Source organism: Penicillium citrinum (genome assembly GCF_028827155.1).
Source record: "Penicillium citrinum strain IBT 23319 chromosome Unknown utg000006l:1.0-3011923.0:1.0-3012962.0, whole genome shotgun sequence".
Lineage (NCBI taxonomy): Eukaryota > Fungi > Ascomycota > Eurotiomycetes > Eurotiales > Aspergillaceae > Penicillium > Penicillium citrinum.
The window spans coordinates 2,200,677-2,213,174 of NW_026622691.1; the positions used below are offsets into that span (position 1 = coordinate 2,200,677).

At 48.6% G+C, this 12,498-nt stretch overlaps 2 protein-coding genes across 2 annotated transcripts; one reads left to right on the top strand and one right to left on the bottom strand.

Annotated features, from left to right (window-relative positions):
- Positions 1-323: 323 nt before the first annotated feature.
- Positions 324-9,097, top strand: N7469_007356 (FMP27 family protein; the record flags this gene model as incomplete). Its single annotated transcript, XM_056646274.1, has 3 exons — positions 324-8,837; positions 8,895-8,989; positions 9,043-9,097. 3 exons carry the CDS (start codon positions 324-326, stop codon positions 9,095-9,097), a joined length of 8,664 nt encoding a protein of 2,887 aa, XP_056499715.1.
- Positions 9,098-10,064: 967 nt separating this feature from the next.
- N7469_007357 (uncharacterized protein) lies at positions 10,065-11,905 on the bottom strand (the record flags this gene model as incomplete). Its single annotated transcript, XM_056646275.1, has 7 exons — positions 10,065-10,514; positions 10,579-10,928; positions 10,987-11,012; positions 11,075-11,136; positions 11,196-11,314; positions 11,371-11,542; positions 11,858-11,905. 7 exons carry the CDS (start codon positions 11,903-11,905, stop codon positions 10,065-10,067), a joined length of 1,227 nt encoding a protein of 408 aa, XP_056499716.1.
- Between the last annotated feature and the right edge of the window lie 593 nt (positions 11,906-12,498).

Genomic DNA, 12,498 nt, shown 5'->3' on the forward strand with positions numbered 1-12,498 from the left:
TTATTACTCTGTTGTGTTTCGATTTAGTCTGGTGTGTTTCTCCCCCGTTTTGGAGAAGGTGAAGCGTTCATTGTTCGAGCTCAACCAACGTTTCGATGTTGAACGTTCTCCCCTCAGTCTCCGGAACAAATCGAAGTAGGATTCCAAAGAACTGGAGCTGACCCAGTATAGGAGTGATTGACTGAGTGACCGAGCGTACTAGCTTTCTACTTTTTCTTCTTCTTTTTTTTTCCTGTTACCCTCCGTACAACCAACGCTCGATGTTCCGTGTGCTGTTATCTGCTCTTACTCGACAGATCAGCTTTCGCTGATCGCACGTCGCGATGACCCTCTTCAATCCGACTTCGATTTTGGTGGGCTTCCTCCTGCTCTACCTTTCGTCCTTCTTTGTTTTTGCGATCGTGCGCATTGCGACCGGAATCTCAATTCAACGTATCGGATACTTTTCCCTCCGTCGTATCGCTTATGCCCCGCGAGAAGGCCTCCTGATCGAAATCCGTGGTCTTGGCTTCTCCTTACACCCGCCTTCCTTCGCACAACCGACATGGATCAGCATTCGATTGACCGACTTGAAAATTACTGTCGATACTGCGACTCTGGCTAGAGGGAAAGCGGATTCAACACGAGAACAACTGGGTCCAGCCAGTCCGAGGAGTCCGGGGAGCCCTGGAAGTCCCAAAGAAGGCAGTGTGACCCCCGATTCGTCCACACCGCGGAGCAAAACATGGAGAACCTTGACGCGGGTCAAGGAGCGCCTCAAGGGGCTTCACCGGCAAATCAATTGGTTAGCTCTAGTAGATGTCACCGCTGCCAATACTGCGGTGCATTTTCTCGAGGCTGGTCAAGTTCAGGTTGGGTTACTCTCGCTGACAGTGGACACTCGGAAGAAGATGGTGGAACGGGGCAAGCTATTTCGTCGCAAGAAGGATATGTCTCGGGAGCAACGACCAGCTGAATGGATATTGAACGTACAAAATGTTTTGCTCGCAGTGGAAGGCCGAGAACCAATCGAAGTACTTGACAATGTCGGCGTCAATCTCCATGGTTTACTATACAAGGATTTGGAAGGACTCCGAGATGCTTCAGTAGCACTGAAGATTGGACGACTGCATATCCCATATGACGATTTCAACATTCTTTTGAAGCGCATCAAATCGGCCCAGAAATCAGCGGCAGCCAAAGAACCTCTACCCACCGAAACCGACGACGAGATTTCATTCGCAGACTTTGTGGAGGAGCTAGACAAGCCGGGAAGCCGGGATGATTCGATTGTACAGACAGTTGCAGACTCGAAAGAATTCGCCAGTTCAATCCTTCGTGGTATTCAAGAGATTCAAGTTGCTCTGAGTTTCTTCCGACTTTCGCGGGGTCTCCAATCCCTATCTGGTCAAAATCCCGTCTTCCTCAATGTTGTATCCCACGAGATTGGCATTGATCTTCATCGAATGGACCAAAAAAGCCCGGAACATCGCATGTATTTTCAACGGAACGATGTTGCTCATCAGGCTTTGCTCGCAGCTATCTCTCTTTCAGTTAGCCTGGATGACGACTCCGGTGAAACGGACAATATTCTCTACATCCCTATGGCTACTACGACGATCAAGACTACGCTGCCCTCTAAAACGGTTAGCGCTTTCGACGAGGAAACCATGGAAGAAAGGAATTTGAATGTACTTTTCGCTAATCTGGTCGTGACCTCCCCGTCGCTCGACCTGCAACCAAAACATGTCTCTCGGCTGTTGAAACTAGCCCAGGCTCGGGCATCATCTCCACGTTCAAAGAAACGGAGCAACCACCACTTAATTTCGCGCTTGCTTCCCAAAGCGAGCATCAAGCTATCTGTCCATGAACCCGTGGTTCGATTCGTCTTGCCAATCGAGGAGTCTGGCACTCCCGGTGACTACAACCTCTTAATATCTTCTATTTCTTCAATATCGCTTGATGTTGAATCCGTGCACTCCGCCGAGGGCGGTGCACACTACTCATTATCATCTGTTTATCGTGTCGCATCCCATAAGTTCTACTACCAGACACCGGCGGGCAACAAGCATAATTTGCTCACGACAGAAAACTTGGAACTCAAAACACATTTGAACGCAAGCCCTCAAGTGTGTGTCATTGCATCGGGAAGTATCAACGACTGCTCTGTACATATGATCAATGGAGAAGTCAACCGAGGAATTCGCCAAGTCCTTGAGCAGTTCCGCATACATCTTCAGTCACAGAAGCGAGTTCCAATGCCTTTGAATGGACGCAACGTGAGTCCACTGAGAAAGGTTCCACCCTGGCTTCTTTCCTTCTCGTTCGAATCAACAGGACTTAGCCTGGAGGTTGCAGGGGTCGATAGTCCGGTATCTGAGATATCTCGGGGTGTTTCATTGCAGCTGCAGTCCTGGACAGCAGAATACAAAGCCCAGAAAACCGAGCATGTCGTGGGAAGTATTGCCAGACGTCGTACTTCCAGCCAGTCTACCCTTGGTGATGAATCTCCCTTCCGATTCCAGCCAACATCACCGCCAAAGAACACCCAGCGTGGCGCAGCAGATGGCCGGCGCCTGGCTTTCCATGTGCGTGGTTTCGACGGCTTCGTTATTGAATCAGACGACTATCTCGAACCCGAACCATTTTTCTCCCTTCCGCGATTTGAAGTTGCTCTGAGCACACACAGCGATCGTCTTGGCCCAGTTATTCACATCAACTCGGTCTTCAAAGGCATTTACCTTCAATATTCCCTCTACCGCTTTTATTGTCTAGGTGTTGCGATTTCAGTGATACAAGATGTCATTTCCCCACTGCCATCGAAGGAGGACTCTGCATCTTCTCAAGGCAAGACGAGAAGCGCTCCAAGCATATCCTTGCCTCCTTTCCCCTCATCGCCGTCTCCTGGAAAGGGCGAGCTGATTACTGTTGATGTCAAGGCAACTCTCGTGCAACTAAAGGCAAATCTACCCTCAAACCCGGCTATGATGGTTCAAGTCTATGGACTCGCAGGCGGATCCCAACGACTTTCAACCCCATATGTCAAGGCCAATCTTGTTCGTATTCATGCGGAAGCACCAAAACTCAAGGGTGTTTGGGCAAGAATTGGTAGCATGAACAATGTCCGACTCGATTTCCGCAAGATGAGAATGAAGCAGGGCGGAAAGCTGACAGAGGAGAGATCGATTGACATTTGGGCTGATTTCATCAGGATAGGTGTTCCTCATCATATGGTGATGCATCGTATCTTTGATAATCTTATCAACACGTCCAAGGCCTTCAAACAGCTGCATCATCGCTTCAAAAATCGCTGTAAAGAATTTGTTTCCGAACGAGAGCCTGAGGCGCCCAAGAAAGTACCCAGAGTCTCACTCCGCAGCAAAGCTTTGCTGTTTGAGCTGGAAGATGACGCATTTGAATGGAAGCTAGGCTGCATTTATCGCACTGGTTTGGTTGAACAGGTCCAGCGTCTCGCCCGCGAGGAGGCTTTCTATCTGAAAACCCAGAAAGTCTGGGAATCTGACCAGAAACGTGCTTCTTCAAGATTGAGGGCCAAGTCAAGCAACCGTACCCTACGCAGCGAGCGAACTAGCCAAGACACTCGCAGAAGCAGAAGTGCGGAACCCCGACCTAGAAAGGAGGACAAGAACCATGGCGGCCGAGGCCGGAAATTTAGATATGACGCCGAGGGTGCAACCTGCATATCCAGCGAATACAAGATATCTGCCGAGACAGCCTGGGAGAGACTTCAGCAACATAACGCTCAGACTTGGAAGGAGAAGATCGATGCTGCACTCAGGTTTCAAGGCACTTCTATTAAAGAAGTTCGAAATCTTTTCTCTGGTGCAGATGAGCCGCCTGATGATGTGAAGGAGAACGAGACCATCCTTGCTATTCCAAACAGACCAGGTCTCATGTCTGCATTGATTAGCGACGTCAATCTTGTGATCGACAAACCTACATTCCCGACTGAAGATATTCCCTCGTTCCTTCACAAAATCGGCAAGGGCATGCCTATGGATATGAAATACGGTCTGCTTCTTCCAATGAATTTCAACCTAGAAATGGGCGAAGCGCGTGTCAATCTGCGAGACTACCCGCTTGATCTACTGCATATCCCTGCTCTTCGCCCTGGGCAATCACCAAGGCTCCCCAGTTGGTCCTTACGAACAAATTTTGTTGTCGCTGAAGAGTTTCGAAACCATGAATCTGCTCGCCAGGTTGATATTGAGCTTGTCCCTAAAGCGGACCTCTCTAACGGTGCCCATAGTGACCCATTCCATATAAAGGTCTGGCGATCAGTAACACCGGTGAAAACATACTCAGACCCAACCATCGAAATCAATACCAGCTTGCCGACAAGTATCTCTTGGGGTGTGTCATACCAGCCTGTCATTCAAGATATGATGAAGATCATCGAAGGTTTCACTAAACCCGAGATTGACCCCTCTGAGCGTGTCGGTTTCTGGGATAAGATTCGGCTGAGCTTCCATTCCCGGATCAGGGTGTTATGGAAGGAAGACGGCGATGTTCACTTGCGGCTGAAAGGTTCCCGAGATCCTTACGTGGTGACAGGGTTTGGAAGTGGTTTTGTTATGTGCTGGAGGAGAGATGTCAAATGGGAAATACATACTAGCGACGATCCCATGGAGTTCATGAGCGTAACTAGTGGGGAGTATGTCCTTGCCATTCCCGACTACAGCGCAGAAGCGCGGTGGGCAAATGAAACGACGACGGAAGAACTGGAGAGCAGCTCTGCCTCCAGCGAGCAAAAGAACGCTGCGCACTTCAAGAAGGTCGTCATGAAGTTGTCGGGAGATGTCAAGTGGGCTGCTGGATTGGTTTTCGAACGTGATGTCGATTCCGATTCGCGGAGCTTCTCATTCAGACCACATTACGACGTTGTTCTCAAAAACCCCAAGTATGTCGACCCAGCAGAACGTGCTGAATATGATGCTTTCCGTGGATTCCGCAGTGACCATATCCATTTGTCGGTTGCTGTCATTGCACCGCAAAGCAGAGATTGGTCGCTTGATGGTATCCAGCCCTCTTCAAGTTACAACACAACTCACTTATCTCCACGCTTCTTTACACACTTCTTCAATTGGTGGTCCCTTTTCTCTGGTGTTATGTCGCTTCCAGTTCGCCAAGGCCCTCTCTTCCCTGGAATCACCAAAACGAGCAAGAAGTTCAACCGTCACCTCGCCACTGTCAAGTACAAGCTACTCCTTGCCCCATTGTTTGTGGCTCATATCTATAAGCACAAGGACAATGAGGACTACGCCGAAAACGTTGTCACCGCCACTGGCCTCAAGGTTCGACTTGATTCATTGAAACTAGACGTTCACCAGCGACGTGAACAGATCAAGATGCAAGCCCGTGGACGTTCCAAGCAGACAAAGACTAGTGCCATGCGTATGAATCATGCTATCATTGACCTGCAGTCAGCGGACTTCAGAGCTGTATCTGCTAGTATTGAAGGAACAACAGCGGAGGATGTCGCCAAAAATAGGGATGATATCATATCTACTTTCCAGCAGCCTGTTCCCTCGGTCGATCTATCTCGCTTCACCATTCCTGATCAAAACCTCGACTGGATTGATATGGATGATTTCGTTGAACCTGATTGGATTCTGCCACAAGAGTCAAACCCCAAAACGCAGATCCTACCTCTGGCATTCACCCCTCGGTTCACATATTTCCGCCAGACCGACCACGGTGACATAGGGCCTGAAGAGACTGGCTATAGCACTTTTGGCTACGAACCCACTCATGATTGTGTCATGTCCGATACCAATGATCCGCGTCGCGTCCAGATTGAATTAACTAAAGACCGACTCGCCACGGTTGAAGCGCAGATCCGCAACTATGATCGTACCATTGGAGAACAAGAGCTCAAGCTAATGAAGGAAGTCGATCATGACCCCGAACTCAAAGAAAAGCATGAGACCTACCTTCGCCAAGCCGAATCACTTTCTCGACGACGGAAATTCTTGACGGCTACCTTGCAGCGCCTCGAAAGACACTTAGCTCGAGACGAACGTACCCCTAAGCCAGGTCCAAATGCTGCTGCCAGCGAAACTTCCTCCAGAACTGGACAATATGCGGAGTCCACCGCTGATGGTCGGACCTCCGGCCTTGACGGCCTATATTCAACAGCTGCCGATGACTTTTCCAGCGAATTCAACAATCGTTTCATGATACATAACGTGCAATTGAAATGGAACAACTCGCTCCGTAATATCATCTTACGTTACAGCCACCAAGTGAGCCAGCGCCGAGGCTTCGTCTATTACATGTCTAGACGAGCGGTCAAATTCATTCTAGACATCGTCGAGGAACAGAACAAGAATCAGCGCAAGAACCCCAAGCAATCCAAATCACATACTCGCAGCGATAACGAGGATGAGAATGAAGTCGAGGATCGCATCGAAGAGCTGCTCAATAGCGCCAAACGCTACGTAAACGCGGAAGATACTGAGCCCACCGACTCGAACAATCAGTCGCCTTCCAGCTCTGATAATTCCAGCGAGAATCTTGCCCCTGAGTTCACACCGCAGAACAGCTATTATTTGCGGCTTATTGCTCCTCAAATCCAACTTCTCAGTGAGAAGAATCGTAAGTCCGTGTTGATGGTGGCTGCCAAGGGAATGGAGCTCAAGGTTGTATCGATCATGGACAAGGAACGCGTCTCAGACGATGTCAGTGGCTTGGTCCAGCGTCGCTTCTCACTGGAAATGGACGGTGCTCAGTTTTTCGTCGCCACCCAGAAAAATCTCATGGCCAACTTGCAATTCTATGCTGGCAACAAATATGGAAATGCCCCGGGATCTGCTTGGCCTCCATGGCTTACTCTTGAAGCCATGTTCGACTTTGAGCTCAATCCGTTCGGGTTCTCTCGTATCGTCCAGAAGACATCCGCTACTCTCCGCTATGACAAATACAACAACCTTCGTCTGAAGTACAATGAGGAGGTTGCGAAAGGTCATCCCGGCCCGCATCCTGGAGGTGATGAAACCCGCATGGACCAGATCAGCGTGGACTTCCCTCACTTCCGTGCGATCTGTGACTCGGCAGAGTATTACACCCTGTACATCATCGTTCTGGATCTTATGATGTATAGTGAGCCGCTTGAGAAAGTTCGAAATGAGCGCCTGGAAAAGATCATGCTCATGTCCGACTTCAGTGATCTTCGTGGTACCCCGGAGATGGTGTTCAAGCTTCAGGCACGCATTCGGCAGCTTGAAGAGATCAAGGAATACTTCCAGATCAATGCCAAGTACCTGGATACGCAAGGCTGGGAAGATCGTCTGGCTCTGGAGCGCGATTTATCACACTGCGAGGATGAGCTCTTCTTCATGATGGAAGCTATCACTACGTCTCAGAGGAGAGCTGATCCTAGTGCATCGAAGACGATACATGGCATTCTACGTTGGAGCATTTCTGCAAGTGAAGTTGTTTGGCATTTGATGAAAGAAGCGGCTGCGCCTTTGGTCGAGTTTCAGCTCAAGAATGCCCAATACGAGAGGACAGACAATACGGATGGCTCTAACCATAACCTTGTTGCTATCGAACGTGTCAGCGGATTGAACTTACTTCCCGATGCTATCTACCCGCAAATCATCGCTCCGTATCTTGATCAGCCACGCCCATTGGATGACTACATGCTTCGAGTCAGGTGGAATATGCTGGAGGCCGTGGCCGGAATTCCTGTCGTCGATAACTTTGAAGTTTCGCTGTTCCCGCTCAAAATTCAACTTGAACGCGAGCTAGGTCAGAAGCTTTTCGAGTACATATTCCCTAATATGGGATCGGGGGCCTTTGAAAATGGTGGATTCTCGCCTCTCATGATCAAGAATATGAAGCCGCTCGATGGTTCTGACGATGAAGACGACGACGAGAATGGCGAGGCGCTGAGCCGGTCCGTAAGTACGGACGGTGATAGTGTTTCCGTGGACGACCTGCAGGCCTCAAAGGGACCAGGATCTATTGAGCTCAGACTGCAGCCGACTTTGTCGCTTTCTGAAGAGAGGAATTCTACCCGACGTCAGGGCCATCTTAAGGGTCTCGCTATGACGCCTATCCACCGAAACAATACCCAGCTGGGGGTCCCAGAGCCTCGGAAATTACCTCGTCCTGCGACAACTGGTGCTCTGTCGAAGAAGAAATCCGCCGACAGCATCCGCATGCTGGCTAAACAGCCCACCCAACGATCCTTATCTAGCCACAGTACAAGCGCTGGAGAAGAAAAGAAGAAGTTTGGCATGAGCAAGGGTTCTCGAAAAGGCAAGACCTCGGAGCCATTGGACGACTTGTCCCAAATGATGTCTCGAGCTTCAAATTACATGACTCTTGCACAAGTCAAGGTGCACGATGTGGTTTTATGCCTAAGCTACAAGGGCAAGGGCGAACACAACTTGGAGGATTTGCATAACTTCGTTTTCCGTCTCCCAGTTCTCGAATACAGCAACAAGACCTGGTCAAATCTTGACCTTGCTCTGCGTGTCAAGAAAGATGTCATCAAGGCTCTCATCTCCCACGCCCCAGCCATTCTTGGAAACAAGTTCTCCCAACACCGTCCTACCAAGCAACAACAGAAGCGTTTCCGTGAGCTTGCATCCTCAGCACAACTCCTTTCGAGCACCCATGCCCTGCCACCTGACCACCCCCCAAGCATGATGAGTTTTGATTCGAATAGCGAGTATTCTGGTTCCCCATCACGGAAGTCAATGCAGTCAAATGCCTCGCCTTTGGCACGATCAATATCTCTGAATTCCGAGACGCGTGGTCAAGAACAAGATACCAGTCTTCCAGACTCACGATCTGCGGGCGATGTCGATGTAGATACTCGCTGGGAGGTTCGTACTTGATTCCCGTCACGTTTTGCTGATCATCATACTGACTTTATCTACCAGGAATCACGTCGATACATCAATGACCCTGCCAGACCCATGACCTCCGGCCAAATCACAACTACAATCGAAGCCAATGGGTCCGAGCAGGACGATAGGTAAGCACCATCTCGAGTTCGTCTATATCGAATCCCTATTAACATCTGTCTAGTCACAAAAAGACGATCCGCAACTTTGGTCGAAAACTGATGGGCGGCCGGAAGTGATCATCACATCATATCGTCTCCCTCACCTCCAAAAACCCCCCAACCCTACTTTAATACTTTATTTCTCATCATTATCCCTGCCTTGCGACCTCCACCCCCAGGTCCAATAACTACCTTTTTTTGTAAAGCACTTATTCTCTCCGGCAATCTGCAGGCCTCGTGCCACCCTTTGGATACCCTCTATGCGCATCGGGGCCGTATATAGGCGTTTTTTTTGAATGTTTCTATTTACCATTGTTTGTTCGGATTTGGGGACGGAAAAACGGAAGATCTCCTTCTCCCGTCATACTTTATACTTGTTATTTTTTGCGCTGTATTTCGGTTTTGCATTGATGCATAGAGGGGAGTGGTGGTTTCTCTTTTTACTTTCCCAATTTTTTTAACTCTATTCTTCATGTTGAGAATTCGATTTTTCCTGTTTCTCCCCCGTTATCTTCTGAGGGCTGGTGATTCTTACGCTTTCTCTCTTTGCTTATTCTTTTCTTCATGGATATTTTGATCCTTATGTTGGCTCGGTCTGTATTGAATTCGGCTGTGTACATTGCTTGAGCCGGTTACTTGCAACAAGGCATGTTCTCGACATCGAGAAGCTGATCCTAGTGCTAGTGCTAAGCTGCAAGTTTTGATATCTACTCGGTGTTGAAGTCTACTTGTATTCCTGGGGACAAAAATTGGGTTGAATGATGGATTTGAATAGAAAAAATAGAACAGGATAATGACTACTAGTATATTCACGTGTGCTAGACCAAAGGGTATCGATATACAACGGATGAAAACTCCGCTCAACAGAATCCAAAATCACAGCCAATACTGAACCGCGTTCTATAAACCAGTGCTCCTATGCAAATTAGACTGGGAGGTCTCTTCGTTAATGATCTCATTTTTTGTCTTCTTTGGACCCGCCAAATGAACCCGGAACCAAATCGTCATGTCATGGTGGTATAGGAGAGGGGATGGGGAAGGGGGATTAAGATTTCGTTTGTTGGTTTCCGGGCCCTGACGTAGTAGGATCAGGCACATTATCCGTGGGATTAGGTGCGCTGGGAGGGCTATCAGTGTCTTTGAAAGCACCATCAACTACACCATTGGTACCATGTGTAGCTTCAGCATCGAGCTTGGCTTCATGGTTGCTTTCGGGTTTGGTTTCTGGTGACATCCCGCCGACATCATCAGCAGATGGCGTAGATGGGGCACTATGTTTCTCACGAGCCCAGGGAAGGAGGCTGGGAAGGGCTTCCTGGACGGATTTGAAACGGGTGCGGGCAGTCGGAGCAGTGATATCATCGGTCCAGGGGATACCGCCCTGTCCGCGGTTCTCCGCCCATGCTTTCTTTTCACGACGCAAGTCACTTTGGACCCAAGGGATGGTGATTAAGGTCCAGACTCCGGCCCATGCGAAGGGGAGAGTCCAGCCAAGCTGTACATATTGACGTCAGTCTGATAATTCGCATCCGAAACATCCATGGTGTCAAGGCACTTACCGTGAAAGCAACAGGTTCGGATACCGTAAAGATGATGGCAGTGATGGCTGCAGCGAAGACGATTGACCCGCCGCTCCAGAAACAATTCATTTCAAAGAGCATCCGGCGAAAGTATGGACTGGATAGATAGCGGGTTCGGAGGGCGTATCTGTAAATCTGACCACCTCCTCCATCGACGGCTACCACGTCTTCAATAAGGGCGTACAAGGCGGTTGGCATGGCGGATCCCTTGGGAGTGGAAGAAATGCGGAAAGGAGCTTTGAAACCCATCATACGGAGGACGTCGAGGGTGAGATGGACAAACCCAAAGTAGAACATGACGGTTGGCAGTACCATAGCGACGAGACGCACTGTTTAAATAGTTAGCCTAGGATTCGAGTGACATGTTGAGCAAGATATGGAGCTGACCGTATGGTTCTTGTGGGACCGTTCCTCTATTCGTTTGTTAGCAGATGCTCTCCTTCTTCTCCCAAGTATCAAGGATAGATAGACATACACAATGAGCTCAACGGCCAAGATGAGCCACACGATAGTAAAGTTGATATGAAAAAAGTCGAGCTATTCCTAATGTCAGCAATGTCCTTCCTATATCTAAGGTGTCAAGATCATCCTCTTACCCATGATTTGCGAGCGTTGAGTGGACGAGCCCGAGAATTCTTGCGAAAGAGATTGTACAGACGATACATATATTCAAACACCGATATACCACCCAAACATGCCGTGACAATCGAGAAGACTGCTATGGTTAGCGATTGAATTGGCGAATGACCAGGATACCATCTCTTCACGTACCGAGGTTATGCGACAAATCCGTGCAGTACCATAGTGCGAAGTATAGGATCAACGGCTGGCCCAAAGTATCGATAACGAACAAGGTCCAGAAAATTGCGATCGCCTTCTTGCGAGTATGTAGGGAGTAGGGAAGTGGAGGGGGGCTCGGTATGAAGTGGAGGAGGGTTTCCTTCTTCCATCAGCGCGGCGATAAGCAGACGTCGTGACGCCGCAACTTGGGAGGTGTGAGGATCGAATGCGCGGCGGCGTACGGGGAAGCTGGGTTCAGGGGAGGAGGATCGGAACGGAGATAGAACTCGTCGATAAGAATTGTAAAGGGGAGGGGGAATCGAGTTTAATTCAGGACATGTCGGGTAACACTCAAGATTGCATGATTCAAGAGGAGAAAAAGAAAAGGAGGCGGTTTTGTCGAGGGGGGGGCAAAAAGATGTTATTTTAATCGATTTTATTTTTTTGGGGGGGGGAGAATTTCCGGAAACGAACGGACAAAAAGTAAGTAAGGCGGCGCCTGACGTAAGGCCCTGATGTCATTCATCTTGATTCAATGGTTACTCCATTATTTACATTGAATGTTATCTATGTAAATACACCCGTTAATTAAATTAATTGTATTCCATCAACATAATACATATAATACAGCTTGAATTTATCGCTTTCTCAATGGTGGAATGGCTTTCATGGTTTCTCGGCTGACGATGCATACAAACAAGCCGGTTTTGGGCCTTTGCACTGCCTTGTTGCCACACGCTAGTTGGAGGCCAAAAGTGTCATACTCATGGCAAAATTAATTATATGCTCAGTAATATTTAGTAGAATAATACCTTTTGGAAATTATTTGATCCAGTATTTGATTTAATTCTTGCAGTAACATCTCTGTAGAGCCAGAAGAACATAACATTGCAGAAACAAGAAACGGAGTTCGGGTAGTGGACCCCCGACTTATCTCGGGGCGATCACTGACAAAAAACCGATCCGGTTGTCCCGCAGCCATGGTTAAGACGAAGTACATACAGTAAAGTACTATGCACAGTATTTAGCTACTAAGTAACCACTGATTGCGGCCAATGAACTTGGATAGTACAATACCAACAGTGAATTCATCTTGTTCTCCATATCTGAGATATTTAT